This window comes from Lutzomyia longipalpis, chromosome 4 (assembly GCF_024334085.1).
Source record: "Lutzomyia longipalpis isolate SR_M1_2022 chromosome 4, ASM2433408v1".
In the NCBI taxonomy this organism is placed as follows: Eukaryota; Metazoa; Arthropoda; class Insecta; order Diptera; family Psychodidae; genus Lutzomyia; species Lutzomyia longipalpis.
The window spans coordinates 22,505,791-22,522,475 of record NC_074710.1 but is presented as its reverse complement, the minus strand read 5'-3'; the positions used below and the strand labels follow the sequence as shown (position 1 = coordinate 22,522,475).

The following is a 16,685-nucleotide window of genomic DNA, read 5'->3' as shown; positions in this document are numbered from 1 at the left end:
TGCTGTTGGTTGTGGGTCCCCGGGGGTGGGTGGGTGGTTGGCTAACGGGGTGGCATTAAACGCATACAGGCAGAGAGAGACTAACGTACTATATATAGTGGAGACATTGGAGAGCAATTTTGGGGTCAGAAGAGAGAATGTTTGAGCCACTGGACCATGCGAGTGAAGGCGCATGAAATTGGACCCGTACGGGATGGGAGGACTGTTTGGGGAGATTCAACGGAAGAGTTGATATGCTACGTTGTAGTGGCTTCTGACATCTCATGTTGTGTCCCCAGACCGAAAGGATTTCCACCCCCGCATGTGTGCACACATGTTACACGCACAAATTACATGGAGATTTTAAACACAGCACGGGGATTCTTTGCTTGGATTATGTTGAATTAATTCAATACAGAAACACTTGCTTGGAGACCCTGTCGCAGCTTAAACCACCCCCTTCTCCGGCAAAACAGTTAAAGTTTATTTTGTGTTTTGGGTGAACTTTTGCGCTCTATCGCATACCATTTAGCACAGAGAACATTCCTTAACTTAACACAAGTTTAAATCTCTTAAAACAAGGATTTACATTGTGGGTCTATTGAACTGCAATATAGGGGGTAAATAAATTAGCTTAAAATTAGCGAATTTTTAAGGATGTTCAATAAAAAAAACCATTTAACAATTAGGTTTCAAAAAAATTAAGTTTATTTAACCATTAGGTGAAATTTACTACTAAATCTAACCTAGTCTGTTTAATAAATCAGGACTAGGTTTTTTAAAGGCCACACTTTTAAAGGTTATAAATTTGAACTACTTGAATTGCGGCTGATTGCAGTTCTGGATTCAACTTTTTGATCTGAGATGGACGTAAAAAACTAAAATTAAGACTTAAAACTTGGGTCTAGCTTAAAAAAAATTATAGCCCAGATGAATGAAATTAAAATCTAACTCAAAATAATTAAATCTAGACTAATAATCTAAAGCCTAATTTAAAAATTTTAGGCATGATTTAAGAAAATTTAAGTCTAGTCTAAAAAAAAATTAGGCCTAGCCCGAAAAGTTAGAGCCAATCTTAAATAAAATTCCTTCATAGTATTGCCCTTCAATAACGCCTGATTTAAGGAAACTTGTAGCATAAAAATTTAGGTTTAATTTTGGAAAAGAAATTAAAAACTAGGGCCTCGCTAAAGAAAATTTAAGACAGACTTAAAAAACTTTTACCGGACTTAGTAGTGAATTTCACAAGATGTTAATACATATTACGGGTCAAGCATTCAAAAGTAGGTAACGATCAATATTACCTATAACGTTTATTTCCTAATATTGAGCTATATTTCTCTGTAACTATGAACTTTTTTTTCTAAACCTTTGAATATTTTTTTCAAACAATCAACTTTTCTCTTCAAACGAAGTTAAAATTTAATGCTCATTTTAATGTCTTACATTTCTTTCTTAAATTTTTTCTGATTTTAAATGGTTTTCACTAATATTTGGCGTTAATTTTGACATTTGACGTTTCTTTTCAAAAGTTTTTGAACAATTTAAGAGAATATCTTTGACAAATCTCTTCTTACGTTTTATATTTTTCTTGACGTTCGTTTTAGCGTCTGACGCTCCTTTGACATTTGATTTCTGACATTTGACGTTTATTTTAACCTAACGCTTTTTTTTCTTAAGTTTGAGATTCTTTTTTTTAACTCTGTGTTATAAAGTTTTATTAATTAATTTTTGATGTTTTTCTTTTGGAACTAATTTCTTTTGGAAAATCTGAAGTTCCTAAACTTTTAAGTTGTTTAGACACCCAAATAACAATTTTGGTTACGTTTCTGGAAATTATAGAGCAAAATGAGATAAAAAGTGGACAACAAAAGGATTTAAAAAAAAATCTTTAAACGGCGTGCAAGCATAAATTAAACTCACCTCCTTTGACTTAATCCAATGTGAGATAATTAATTTTTTTTCCATGAGTTTTCTATTAAATTGCCGTGAGATGAAAAATTTAAATCACACGGCGAGGATTTTGTGGAATCTCTCCATACGATGTGTGGGCCTTAATATGGGGGGATGATGCGATTTAAATGCGAAATCCTTCATTAATCGCTGCTGCGGAACAACGAGATTTCAACCCCCGTTCACAACCCCGCGCCACCCCTCTCAAGACACGCAAATGGGGGTTGGCAACCGTGAAGGTACATCAAAGTGGCGTAATTGGGTGTTGTTGTGCTCGTGTAAAAAGTTTAACTCCTATCTATGCGTCGAGGGGGTGCGTGATGGGGGTGGTAGAATATGTAATGCGGGATGCGTGCGTGTAGCGTTGGGGGGTGGTGAGGGGAGGTCTCTTAGCTCTGAAATCAACTCCTTTAGTGTAATTAATTTTGCATACATCGCTCAATTTGTGTACTATGAAGCCATAAACATGTAGCATCGATGCTGCTGATGGCCCCAATACGATGTTGGAGTCTATCGAGGGCATGTGGTGGTTGGTTTATGGGGTGGGGATGGGGGCGTACTTGCCTACATGGGTGGAGCTGGTAGAAGTTCATCAAGCGGATGCTTTGAATGTTTTGTGGTGCTCACAATGAGCTTCGCAGTCTGTACTTTACCCATCACTACCACCCCCCAAAGCCAAACCACCCGCACCTTCCTCTACCCCCCTCCCCTTGCCATTCAGTACTGCTCAATCATACAGAAACGCGACTCGAGGCCCTTTCTGAAGCACCACCGAGGGTGTGTTTGGCACGCACAATACAGAAAACGTGATTCGTATAAATTGAGAATAAATTCACGGGTATAAATACAACAGTGAAAACCACCTTTACTACAGTCACTACAAACCAATATATAGCCCATTTCGTTACTGGAAGTGGGATCTCATAAATACAGCTTCGAAATGCTTTGCTAATTGACTCATTCAATGAACATTTGGGGTGGCTCTTCAATGCGTCTAAATGGAAGTGATTTAGTTTGAAATTTTCCTATATGTTGCAAAGCTCAGCGGTGTCTTTTTCAATAATAGCTTAGCCTTTGAAATCGGTTAAGCAGTTCAGCCAATATGGGCGCCTAAACGTAAAAGTTCTATGGCTGGAATACCTGGATTGATTTCAATCAAATTAAACTAGAACTAAATATGTATTTGTAGCGCCCGACTCACTATCCAGCGAATATTAACCTGCTCATAGAGTGAGTACCCTTAGATTGGCGGTAACTGTAACGGCTGCCCACCCTTGGCAACGGCTTCTGCCTCTAGGTTACAAACCCTCAAATAGGCGAGAGAATATGAGAATCCACAAGAGAATGTAGGAGAGCACTGAGAGAGTAATTAGATGAGAGAATAGCAAAGAGTGCTGATGTGTGTAGAGAGAGAGTCAGTCGGAGCTCAGCCTTGTGCGGGGATGGCTGTGCGTGTAAAGTGCTCCGTAGATTAGTTTGAGGACGAGGGTTGAGGTTACTAGAGGAGTTGACCAAAGCCCCTGTGGCGCCCCCCTATTCAGGGCGCCACATATTTAAAAAAAGTCAAATTAAATTAGCTTTTGTGTCTAAAAGCTAGGCTCTTTAAGTTATTTTTTAAACTTCAAAATAGTTAAATAATTAGTTTTTATTAAGATTTTCTTTGAAAAAAAAAAAGAAATTGAAAACTTATATTGAAACGTTGTACAAAATTTAAAAAAAAACGACATTTAGTAAACGTTAAAAGATAAAATAAAATTCATTCAAGTTTGACGTCAAATGAAAAAGAAAAAAAAAAACAAACATTACGAGAAATGTCGAAAATCAGAAAAAATATCAAATGACATAATAAACGTCAAATGATTAAAAAAAATTATAAAAATAAATGTCAAAATAAATGTCAAACGTTAATATTTAACCCTGGAAGATTTTGCTGGCCAATGTGGCCATTTCGACTTTTTTTAATCGCCACAGAATTAAAATCTATTTAATATTTCGTGATAAATTCTACATTTGTGTATAGAGGAGTTTCATTACTTCAAGATCGTCGAAAGAAAACTTGGAAAAATATTTTCTTTTGAAAGAAAATGAAGGTAAAACTTTTTAGGTACGAAACCTCGATCCTCCAAGTGTTAAAATCAGCAGATTCTATGACTTTCTTTGAAAGATTTTTTTATCGAATAAAGGTCAGTTAAACACCCTAAAACATTCAGTCGTTCTCAAAGGGTTAACAAATTGGTGTAATTTAATGCAATTTCCCAAAAACTCCTGAAAATTGAATTCTAATTTTAAATTTATTCAATGAGATTGTTGTGGAATGGTCTTGCTGAAGTATTTTAGAGAAATCGAAAGTGCTGACTTTGGGACTTTCGTCATCAAAAGCAAATACATGCCTCAAATTTCTGTTGAATATCATATCGGAGCTATCTGAGCGTGTCTCCACACACAACATTCTTCTGTTGTGGCATTCAGAGTGGGTGAGGGGGCCGTCATACATTCATTCCATGTACATGAAGCAGCTTTTGAAGCATTCAGACACCAGAAGTGAGCATACACGTGCCCGATGTTAATAGCTTCAGCAACATTGTTGGCATTGCTGACAAATTTCATTGTTACTGCCGCAGAAGCGCGGGAAATTTTTATCGGTATGGAATTACCTTCAGATGAGCACTCTGCTAATTTTATTGGGTCATAGCCATTCATGTGGCAAAAGAGTCGCCTCCGCCAGGATTTTTCTCATCAAAATGATTTTATTGTTTGCCATTTTCCCGCCAAGATTTCTTCGTGGAATTGATAAAACAATTTGGAGCCACTTGAACCCCAATTTGTCCTGGAAAATTCTTCGTGACTTCAAATTTACCTTTTCTTGTCACACGCCGGAAATCGACAAGCCAGACAGGAGATGTTGCGAACAGAGAGGAGATACAAGACGCATATTAGAAAGGATACGTCGGAAGGAGTATTTGGCGGATGGGAAAATCCCTGTTTTAGGGGAGGGGAGTGAGTGAAATATTTTTGAAATATAAAATTTTCAAGAGAAATTTCCCAATAAAATGGTTGTCTTTATCATCTCATTCAATCGAATGGAATCCACCCTCATGCGCATAAAGCTCAGAAACCTCTCAAAACGATAATGCCCAATAAAAACAGGAGGAAGGATGGAAAAAAAAAACTAAAGGGGGGAATTGTAAATATTTACATTGCTCGAGACAGCTTTCGAAAGAGTTGGAGGCAATGGGGAGGATCCCTCCACATAGAAGCAAAAAAAAGAATCAGGCATTTTGGCGGAAGAACAAGCGGACAAGATGCTGAATGTGTTTGGAAAATCGTATTGATTGTGGAAGCTATTATGGCTTTCGCTTTTTTCCCAGCCATTGCTGCAAAATTACAAGGATTTTGCCTATCCCCGGAAGAGATAAAGAACAATTCTAATTTGACTTTATGGCTTTTTTTTCTCCCGTCTGAATCTCTCAATTCCTCCCTCCACATCTCATTTTCAATTTTCAGGGATATTTCCTTTTTCAATGTTTCGTATTTTTTTTTCACCGGCATTCATTCGCTTCGTTTGCATTGCCAATTGCCACAATGAATGAATTGGATGCTTTTTAGTTTATTTGAACAGGAAGTCTGCTATTTGCAATGAAAAAGAAATATTCTTACGTTAAAAAGTTTCGATGGGATGCATAAATTATGAATTCTTTGTTATAAATTGTTAAAACTGAACGATGAAACATTAGCGCGCATGTTTCATGAATTTCAAGCGACAAAGAAACACAAAAAAAATTTGAAAAGATGACTTTGAAACTTAAAAAAAAAGTCAAACGTTAGAAAAGAAAGATACAGGCAGGGAAAAATTTTGACAAAAGAAAAGGAGTGTTGAATGGTTTGAACGTGAAACGTAAGAAAAGAAGTGTCAGATTTTAAAAAAGATTGTTAAACGTAATTAAAGAAGCAAGAGAAACGTTAAAACTAACTAAATAGTAATTAAAACTAAAAACAAAAGAGAAAATAGCGAGAGTCAAACGTTCAAGGATCGTTAAAAAACGAACGTTACAATTAAAAAAAAAACGATTATTGAAAAAAAAAACACGTTATTTGACGTTTAAATGAACGGCAAATGTAAGAAGAGGAAAGACAGATATTAAAACGAATGTCGAACATTAAAACAAAGCGTTAGATATTCGAATTAACGTCATGCTTAAGTAAATTAGCCAAAGACGTTAAAGCTAACGTTAAACATGAAAAGAGGAGAGTCAGACGTTAAAAGGGATGTTAAAATGTAGAAAAGAAACTTCGAATGATAGAAAAGAACGGTTAAATGTAAGAAAATAAGCTTTTAGACGTTGAAGCGAGCGAAAGAACGAAGAGCCAGACGTTAAAACGAAGCGTTAGATATTCGAATTAATGTCAAACGTATGTAAGTAAATTAGCTAGAGACGTTACATTTAAGAAGAAACATAAAAAAATGAATCAAACGTTAAAAAGAATATTAAAATGTAGAAAAGAAACATCGAATGATAGAAAAGAACGGTCAAATTTTAGTTATTAAGCGTTAGACGTTGAAGCGAGCGAAGAAACGAAAAGTTAGACGTTGAAACCAACGTAAAATATATTTAAAAAATGAGAGTCAGACGTTAAAACGTTAAAACGAACATCAAAATGTTGAAAAGAAACGTGGATCGATACAAAAGAAATGTCAAATGTTAAACAAGAAGCGTTAGTGGCTAAAGCGAACGAAGAAAGAAAAAAATTAGACGTTGAAAAAAACGTTAAACGCATTGAAAGGGAGCGTCAAAAAGTTATAACTGCACAAACAAATTTTCAAAATCTATTGATTTGAATACAACAGCCGTTAGTATGAGCTACTGAACTAAATCAAAAGAATGATATATCCTAACTGAAGAGATTCTCAGAAGTTTTACGATCTGTCAAACAGTTTTCTGGTTTCTCATGTTCTTTGAAACAACTTTCGGACTAAGATTATCATTTTTTTTTGTTTCGAAATAAAGTATAATACACAACATATTACGATTAAAAAAATATTTTATTTATACATGTTTTGTGAGTTTAATAATCCGGTAGCATAGGTGGACACGTGCAAACCAAATGCTTATCTCCGTAAATGTCATCAATTCTTCCAACAGTTGGCCATATTTTGTTATCTGGCTTCACAAGAGACTGCAAAAGAAAAAGAAGTTTTAACAAAACAATTCAAGACATATCTTCGTTAAAACCTACAATTGGGAAGGCAGCCTGTTCCCTTGTGTACGGCCTGTTCCAGTTACTCGAAACAACCTGAAGTTGAGTATGAGGAGCTAATTTAAGTGGATTCATTCGCCTGTCCATGCGTCCTTCTTCGATCTCCTTAATTTCATTCCTAATGCCAATCATGGCCTCACAGAAGCGATCCAGCTCTTCTCTGTCCTCAGACTCTGTTGGTTCAATCATGAGGGTTCCTGCTACGGGGAAAGACATTGTTGGAGCATGAAAACCGTAGTCCATGAGGCGCTTTGCAATATCAACAGCTTCAATATCGGCTGTCTTCTTGAGATCCCTAATATCGAGAATAAATTCATGGGCAACCAAATCACTACGGGGATCCTTGTAGAGGGTCTTGTAGTGCTTCTCAAGACGCTTTGACATGTAGTTTGCATTGAGAATGGCCACCTGTGTGGCACGCTTTAATCCCTTTCCACCCATTAGTTTGATGTAAGACCAGGAAATTGGCAAAATTGCCGAACTGCCGTATGGGGCAGCACTGACTGTTCCAAAGCTCTGCTGATCAGCTCCTAAGAAGCCGAATGGGGCAATGATTGGATGACTCGGAAGGAATGGAGCCAAGTGCTTCAAGAGAAAAGTTAGAGCAGGACAGGTTAACGGATTTCTTTTACCAAGGCTGTGCTGATTAACTTACATTCTTCACACCGATTGGTCCCATTCCTGGTCCTCCTCCACCGTGAGGAATACAAAAGGTTTTGTGAAGGTTCAAGTGAGAAACATCGCTCCCGTAGTCTCCAGGACGACATAGACCAACCTGAGCGTTCATATTGGCTCCATCTGAAAAGCAAACAGTTTACTCCCAATTCCTGATCAAACACTCTTGGCAAAAATCTCAAGGAAATCACCTAAATAAACCTGTCCACCGTAGTGATGAACCAGACGACAGATGTCATGAACTGTCTCCTCAAAGATTCCATGTGTGCTGGGATATGTAATCATCAGGCATGACAGGTTATTGCTGTGCTGCTGAAGTTTCTCCTTCAGATGAACCATATCAATACTCCCGTCGCTGCAGACTTTAATAGCCTGGACCTTCATTCCTGCCATTTGAGCTGAAGCTGGATTTGTTCCATGAGCACTGATAGGGATTAAGCAGATATTCCTGTGATGTTCTCCCTTGGATTCGTGATAGCTCCTAATTGCTCGAAGTCCAGCATATTCACCCTGTGCTCCTGAATTCGGTTGGAAGGAAATCTTGTCATACCCGGTGATCTCACACAGATCCTTTTCAAGCTCTTCAAACATCTTGTGGTAGCCTTTAGCCTGCTCAACCGGAGCAAATGGATGAATTTCTGTAAAGTGTCTGAAGGAGCATGGGATCATTTCTGTTGTTGAATTAAGCTTCATCGTACAGGATCCTAAGGGGATCATTGAGTGAACCAAGGAGATATCCTTATTTTCCAACTGCTTCATATATCTAACCATACGGGATTCGCTGTGATGTTTGTTGAAGACAGGATGCGTAAGGAATGGTGAGGTGCGCTTGAAGGGTGAATTGTGAATAGAGTTCTCCATGATGTTTTGCCTATCAATGACTTCAGCAACAGGTTGCGCCTTGAAGATCCACAGTAAGTCCTCGAGATCTTCAGTTTTAACCGTCTCATCCAGAGCAATGCTAACAGATCCGTCGTCGAAGTAGCGCAGGTTTATCTTTTTACTCTCAGCGCGGGATTTTATTTCATCCACATTCATGCTGCCATTAGGAACGATGTGAAGTGTATCGAAGAAGACGTTGTTGGTGATCCTGTGACCTGCGGCACGAATTCCTTCATACAGCGTAATGGCACCGTTGTGAATCCTGTTTGTATCTCCTTAAGTCCTTCTGGGCCATGGTAGATCGCATACATTGCTGACATATTGGCCAGTAGAGCCTGAGCTGTGCAAATATTGCTTGTTGCCTTGTCTCTCCTGATGTGCTGCTCACGTGTCTGCAAGGCTAAGCGGTAGGCATCATGACCGTCCATATCACGTGTTACTCCAATCATACGACCAGGCAAGAGCCTAACAAGAGTTTGCTTGCATGCAAAGAATCCTGCATGTGGCCCTCCGTAACCCAGAGGAACTCCAAGACGCTGTGACGTACCAACTGCAATATCAGCTCCAAACTCTGCAGGTGGTCTCAGCAGGGTAAGAGCCATCAAGTCTGTTGCAGCAACAACCAGAGTCTAAAAAAACAAGCCTATTTAGTAACCTAAGTAAGGCAAAACGGTCAAGAGTAAGACGGTCTTACCCCGTTGGCTTTAGCGGTTGCAGAGAGTTTAGCAAAGTCTTGGACATCTCCGTAAGTGTCTGGATATTGCAGAAGAACCCCAGAGATGTCTCTCTTTGTCAGATCAACTTCACTTAAAGGTCCAACAATGACTTCCTGATTGAAGGCAACAGCTCTGGTCTTGACAACGGATATAGTTTGAGGATGAAGACGATCAGACAGGTAGATCTTCATGCGTTTATTGTGCCGCAAACACAGGCTCATAGCTTCAGCAGCTGCTGTACCTTCATCAAGGAGTGAAGCATTCGCAACTTCGAGTCCTGTTAAGTCTGCCACCATAGTTTGGTAGTTGAGCAAGGACTCGAGGCGCCCTTGAGCTACTTCTGGCTGATATGGAGTGTACTGCGTAGTCCAGCCGGGATTCTCAAAGATATTCCTCTGAATTGTGTGCGGAACGTAGCAGTTGTGATAACCCAAACCAATGTATGAGCGCCAAATCTCATTGGTTTTTGCAATACTCCTAATACGATCAATCAGCTCGTGTTCGTCTGGGGAGTTGAGAAAATTGTGAAAAATGAGATGAAAGGTCAGGCATTCGTAACCCAAAATGTGACTTTATGATAATTCTCCATTGGGGGTAACCTATTGAAGATGATCCGATGGGGGGCAAAAAGTGTGTGTGTGAGGTGAAATCAGACGACCTTTCGTGGCAGGAAAACATTATGCGCACTGATAAGGAGTATCAGAAAGTGAATGGCGAGACGCGCCATACAGAAGCTTCTTTGAAAATTTTGAGAGATTCTTTACTTACTCAGAGGATCTTCAATTATTAGTGGTCTGTTTAGTTGAATCTCCTTTGGAACGGCTTTGTCTGATAATTCATCCAAGGACTAAAAGGATAAAATAGGGAGGTTTTGGGTTAGTCCTGATGTTCAGCATTAGAACAAGGTCTGGACTTTAGAATTCTTTACCCTCTTTATCAATTTAAGGACTTTATAGCTCAGAGAATTAATTCGATAAGTCCAGTTAACCTATATACCTTGAAGCCTAGAAGTTCCAGCATCATCACTACGTCTGTCTTACGTGGACCAATATGTCGTGTTGGGAAATCCGTTTTATTGGGGAAAAGTTCAGGAATTGTGGCCAATGATCGGGCAATTTGCCTGAATTCCTGAAATTTGGCCATCTTCTGCCTCATCCTGAGCACAGCACTAATTCTATGCAATTGATTATGCATAGTGATTGATTTTTCTTTTTACAAATTCTCGCCACTAAACACTGAGCTCACAATAGGGAAGAGTTGAGAATACTCTGCGGGGAATTTGGATTATTTCACTGCACCACTTAATCAACGACTAATTCTCATGCTGAGAGCTCGCGCAAATTTATATGTGAAGTAATAAAGTGTCACGATGGGTCATCTTGGGGTCAGGCATGTTGTCTTATCAATTTACGAGCACTATGAGATTGGAGCAAAGGAGATCTTTCATGGGAAAATCATTTGAGTTCTTTGGAGTTTTTTCCTAGGAAAATCTTATATGTACTTAAAAATATTTTCTTTTAATTTTAGACAAATTTTCATCCATGAAAGAATTGAACTTTAAATTAAAGTTAATTTTTTTTTTCTCTCCCACCCCTCCCTAAGGTCTTCGGGTAAATTAAAGTTAAATAAGGTTTAAAATTTAAATTTTTAGGTTATTAGATTGAGACAAAATCCGGAAAGAGGGAGAAATTTCTTCTTTCGTCTCAGAATGAATTATTTTCTCATCTCTTGTATTTCTTTTAAAGAATAATTGAAGCTTGTTAATAATTTCTTTTATTCCTTAATTGTCTAATTCGTATAAATGTCCTAAAACTTAAAATCTCTGATTAAACAGAATGAATATTTCTTTCAGAATAACTTTATACTGTAAAAAAAATCATACACTGTGCTTATCTTAAGTTAATCTTAAGAAATGAGATTTATACGCGATTTTTTCCCTCCACCAACGATGAGTAATTTAATCCAAATCCAGTGTGGAGAGAGAGTTGGGAATTCCGATAAAGCGAAACATGTGAGAAATCTACGAGATTTTCTCGGGCAATATTGAGCGCAAAACTTCAATTTGGGATTATAGATATTTTCACACTTCTTCATCCATGGTGAAGCTTTATTTATCAAATGAGAGAGGAGAAGGACCCGGAGCCATCGCGTCGTATTCGCTAATCCAAAACAGTTTTGCGATTGAAGATTTGCCGGATTATCGGCAGCTTCTCGTTCGCGTGCTGTGCGCGGGGGTGTGTGGGAAAAGTTTTTCCACTCATACCCCCTTCATGGTGTGGCCTAGATAAGAAGAGCTGTTGGGGAAGGAAAAAGTGGCACAAGGAGGGAGTCTTCACATGCATTGAATGAGACGCCAATGGAATTTTCCATTAATTTCCCGATGAGTTGCCCTAAGGGTGGTTTGGGGTTGTTTGGTTTTTCTGCCTTTTTTTTACACTTCTTTGCACACAACTCTCTATGTGTGCAACTAACCCCCTCCCCCACCCTCTTACACACACCCTTTTTTTGATTTTCTTTTCCCCCCATCCATCCATAGAGGAACTTTTCTTTTTCCTTCTTTTTTCATGCCTGTCAAAAAGTCTCGTGGATCATCCAAATAAGCTGCAACTTTTAAGAAAATGTCCCCATAATCCGCTTCTTCTTGATACTCGTGTGCTATGGTGGAAGTTTTGGGCCAATTGAGAAGAGGAGGAGGATGGAAAAAAAAGAAGGAGAAAAGCGTTGAAATTGACTCTATGCGACACCCTTCATCGTGATTCGCGTGGTAATAAGAAAATTCCTCGCGTCACAACCATCCACCCTCCCCCACCCCAAGGGGAGGCAATGGGTGGGTGGGCATATATAGAATCTCGCGCCTCAATAGCACATCAATAACCTATACGCGGGAAAAACCTCTGGCGCCACTTGTATATTTTTCCTCACAATTTTTATGATCCTGTTTTGTGTTGATTCCAAAATTTATATACCCACCAACTTTATACACCGGCAATAATACAAATTCTCGTTAAAATACCCCCCCCTCTACGTGCATGGGGGTGGAGGGTGAGACGATAAATTTCCACTTTTTTCCCATTCAGCCGCGACATGATTGAATTTTCCGCGTAAAACCTATTTCCACGCGGATTTAGCTAACGCGCCTAGAAAATCTGGAAACAAACCAGACTATTGGGTATTCTATGCACATTGAGGATAAATTTTTTTAATGCCAAAAGTTTACTGCGTAGCTGTGATAGTAATGGAAATAGTGAGGAATGGAGGTTCAAGTTTTAAATTTAATTAACCTCAAATCACAGAAATTTTGCAAAAACTCAATTATTTTTCTTTTTTAAACTTTGAAAAAAAACTTTGAGGAGGAAATATTAACTAATTGAAACGGAATACCATCAGTAATAATTAATGTAAATCAAAGCAAAGAGACAATAGAAATTACGTAAAAAATGTTCAAAGAAACATATTTAAAAGGATTTATACGTTTTTTTTTTTTCAGAGGATAGGATATGATCAAGAGAGGATAGAGAGACAAAAAATATTCAATGCAATTGATTTATTAATAGAAACGTATTTCAAAATATTTTTTACAAAAAGCTTCCTGTAGTTAATTGACTGACTAAGATATGCGCATATCACAAAGAGGTTCAGCGTCCTGGTACAGCGTCAAACAGGTACTTCAGATCATCATCTTGACTGATCAATCAGTTTAGCCTGAGGCGGCTCCAGTAACTTGGCCAACAGCACTGTTCACTCCATCAACGATTCCATTGGCGAGATTGTTGAGCGCAGCGGGGATTTGAGTGCCCAGACTGACCAGAGTGTTGATCACAGTCTGGAGGGTGCTCTGCAGGGCAGAAGACACCTGTCCAACGAGGTTGGTAACAACACTGATAATCTGACCAACACCATTGAGGACGATGGTGACGAGTTCGCCAGCAAGACCAACAACGGTCAGAAGAATGGTTCCAACGGCTGTAACGACGACTGAGACGGCATTTCCGAGGCTGGTCAGAGCTTGGGTCAGAGTTGCGGCCAAAGTGCTGACCAGGCCAGTTACGGTATTTCCAAGACCTCCGAGGATTCCTCCAAGGATGCCAGTGCCAGTTTGGGCAACAGCTCCGGCAGTATTGGTGGCAGTTGCAACTGGACCAGCTGGGGATCCTGCAAAAGGTGAAAGAGGCGTGATCTCATTTTGATTCTGAAGAATTAAAGAGAGAATGGTTTTGTCTTACCATAGGTGAGAGCCGCAACGATGACGACCATGGAGAGGGTGGCGACGAAGAAACGCATTTTGCTTTATCAACTTTTGGTTCGAGTTGCTAAACTGATGCCTTCTCCAAAATTCCTGAGGCTTTTTATACCCGAAACATCTTCTCGTTTTGATGACGAAGAAGTCAGATAGCCAAAAGTTTTTAGGAAGCTCGTGTAGCTGAACAAATGCTCCTGTTTGATCATGAGGCCACGAGGTTCTTTTTGAAGATTTTGTTTAATCCATAAAAATAACAATTTTACTTCACGTGGAGAAAAACTAAACCTGAGCTGAAAAAAATATTTGCTCTGAAATACTCCATGTGCTCTCAGTCGTCAATCATCATAGTCAGTCTATCGAAGGTATGAATGATCACACCAGTTGAACAAATATTATACAAAACAAGATATCGATCTTCTTGTTAATAAATTTTTGAGTAATTATGAAACAGAAATTAATATCTCAAATCACACGCTAAATATTATTGTCTTGAACTTATGCGATTAATGTTTGAACAACTTCTTCTGTTTAACTTATATCTGGTTCTGTAAGGTAAATTTTTCAGCTCGTGAATTTTTCTCACACGTGAATACACGAAATCTTCAAAACACTGCGGTAAGACCGAGAAGCTCGTGGCCTCGTGGCCAAACAGGAGCATTTGTTCAACTACACGAGTTTCCTGAAGGCTTTTTTGGCTTCTCCGACTTTTCTGTCATCAAATTAAAGAATTTTAGAGTATAAAAAGGCCCAGAAATGTTGGAGAAGACATCAGTTTAGCAACTCGAACCAAAAGTTGATAAAGCAAAATGCGTTTCTTCGTCGCCACCCTCTCCATCGTCGTCGTCGTTGCGGCTCTCACCTATGGTAAGACCAATCCTTCTCTCCTTAATTCTTCAGGATCTGACATAAATCGATGATGTTTCATCTTTTGCAGGATCTCCAGCTGATCCAGTTGCGACCGCCACCAATACTGCCGGAGCTGTCGCCCAAACTGGCACTGGCATCCTTGGAGGAATCCTCGGAGGTCTTGGGAATACCGTAACTGGCCTGGTTAGCACCTTGGCCGCAACACTGACCCAAGCTCTCACAAGCCTCGGAAATGCCGTCTCAGTCGTCGTTACGGCCGTTGGAACCATTCTTCTGACCGTTGTTGGTCTTGCTGGCGAACTCGTCACCATCGTTCTCAATGGTGTTGGTCAGATTATCAGTGTTGTTACAAACCTCGTTGGACAGGTGTCTTCTGCCCTGCAGAGCACCCTCCAGACTGTGATCAACACTCTGGTCAGCCTGGGCACTCAAATCCCCGCTGCGCTCACCAACCTTGCCAATGGAATCGTCGATGGAGTAAACAGCGTTGTTGGCCAAGTTACTGGAGCCGCCTCAGGCTAAACTGATTGATCAGTCAAGACGATGATCTGAAGTACCTGTTTGACGCTGTACCTGGACGCTGAACCTCTTTGTGATATGCGCATATTTTAGTCAGTCAATTAACTACAGGAAGCTCTTTGTATGAAAACATTTTAATACGTTTCTATTAATATAATCAACTGCATTGAAGTTTTTGTTGTTGTTTATTTGGTGAAGTAACTTAGCTTCAGCGTCTTCTAGAGACAGAATCCCCCAATTAAATTGCTTCAAGTTCTTCTCTTCCCTTTGACACGTAATAATTTCTTTTATCAAATTGCTGGCAAGATTGGCATCATCTATGTGTCCATGATTAATAGTGTCTCAAATAGTAAAATATCACCATGAAGGGGAGGAGAATAACTCATTTTCCACCCAATATAGCCAAAATGTTCTTCCCAATAGTTCTCCCATTTCTATGCATATACTTTGAGAATCTTTGTCGATTCCACGTTGCCTCATCATTCGTCGTAAGACTCCCCGAAAGCTCAAGTTGAATTTTCACATTTCTCATATTGCTGAAGCTCAAATGTGGATGAAGGCCCCACTTGAATTTCTCTCCCGGAATGAACGATTGCTGAACATTTTTCCATTGGGGTGGCTCCACCACCCCCTTTCTAAAAAAAATTATACTATCTCTCGTCTCTTGTGAGATTCCGCCTATGAGGAGAGAATATTTTCATATTCATGTCGATATCGGGCCTGATGTGCAAAAATATACATATATAGATAGCATAGGCTCCCTAGCTGTGTTCTATGCTATGTAGGGGTGGTGCCCCATTCCCAGCATTGTACACAGCAACCATTCGCGGGATGATTTAGTGCACTTTTTGAATGTTGAGGAATATTAATGGGATTCATCATCGACTTTGCGGAGCAATTTCAGTTTATACATCACGGATTGTCAATTCGTCAATGAATTGGAAAATTGCCTAGGAAATCTGCATGCACATGGTTGGACTAAAATTCACGGAGGGTGGGACATCAGCCACCACCACCCCCTGTTGGGCTGTCACCCACCCTTCTATTGCAAGAAGTTCGATCCTTTTGGGCTGATGAGAAATTCGTGGAGCGTTCTTTTAAATTGGAGGCGTAATTTATTTGAATTCGATTGGGGTGGATGGTGGCATTGCGGAATTATTGAAGCTAGATTGATCAATGTTGCTTCCCTTATTCCTCCTTTAGGCTCAGCACAACCCTACAAGGTTTAACGCCACTCTGAATGTCTCGTATGTGCCAATCTATGCGTCCTATATGAATTTTATCATTTTTTTCTTATTGAATTTTCTTTATCAATATCTCTGTCGTTTCATGTAATCTACTTTACATGCCCCCATCGAGGGTGATGGAAGCAAAAGAAGGAAGAAAATTCTAATAAATATTTTTTACAACAGAGCTATGAAAAGATTTTATTAAATATCTCCATAACTTTTTCTCTTATTTTCATCGTTTGTTTTTAAAAGATTCCTTTTTATAAACTAACAAACTCATTGGTAGTTAGTAGTTAGAAGTTTATTCAAGTGTCTTTTTTTGAGAAAAAACATCAAATTCAGAGTATCAATAAAATTTATGAGATTAGA

The 16,685-nt window shown here is 39.1% G+C and overlaps 3 protein-coding genes across 4 annotated transcripts in view; 1 reads left to right on the top strand and 2 right to left on the bottom strand.

Annotated features, from left to right (window-relative positions):
* LOC129794954 (uncharacterized) overlaps nucleotides 1-13,781 on the bottom strand; it is a 28,686-nt gene extending 14,905 nt beyond the window's left edge. The window contains exon 1 of the mRNA XM_055835894.1: nucleotides 13,685-13,781. Within this exon, the coding sequence (XP_055691869.1) occupies nucleotides 13,685-13,742 (58 nt within the window). The 5' untranslated portion in view covers nucleotides 13,743-13,781. The remainder of the gene's footprint in view (nucleotides 1-13,684) is intronic.
* The window catches only part of LOC129794953 (uncharacterized), a 28,707-nt gene extending 13,453 nt beyond the window's left edge, over nucleotides 1-15,254 (top strand). The window contains exons 1-2 of one of the 2 annotated variants that reach the window (XM_055835891.1): nucleotides 14,472-14,565; nucleotides 14,636-15,254. In XM_055835891.1, the coding sequence (XP_055691866.1) occupies nucleotides 14,508-14,565; nucleotides 14,636-15,090 (513 nt within the window). In that variant the 5' untranslated portion in view covers nucleotides 14,472-14,507 and the 3' untranslated portion in view covers nucleotides 15,091-15,254. Of the gene's footprint in view, nucleotides 1-14,471; nucleotides 14,566-14,635 lie in introns of those variants that run through there. The other variant, XM_055835892.1, reaches the window with a different exon arrangement.
* On the bottom strand, nucleotides 6,955-10,780 carry LOC129794950 (glycine dehydrogenase (decarboxylating), mitochondrial). The gene is given in 8 exon segments (XM_055835888.1): nucleotides 6,955-7,107; nucleotides 7,168-7,773; nucleotides 7,844-7,986; nucleotides 8,055-9,014; nucleotides 9,017-9,374; nucleotides 9,440-9,966; nucleotides 10,230-10,308; nucleotides 10,458-10,780. Coding segments are annotated over 8 exon segments (2,982 nt in total). The 5' UTR covers nucleotides 10,656-10,780; the 3' UTR covers nucleotides 6,955-6,996.
* Nucleotides 15,255-16,685: the final 1,431 nt, after the last annotated feature.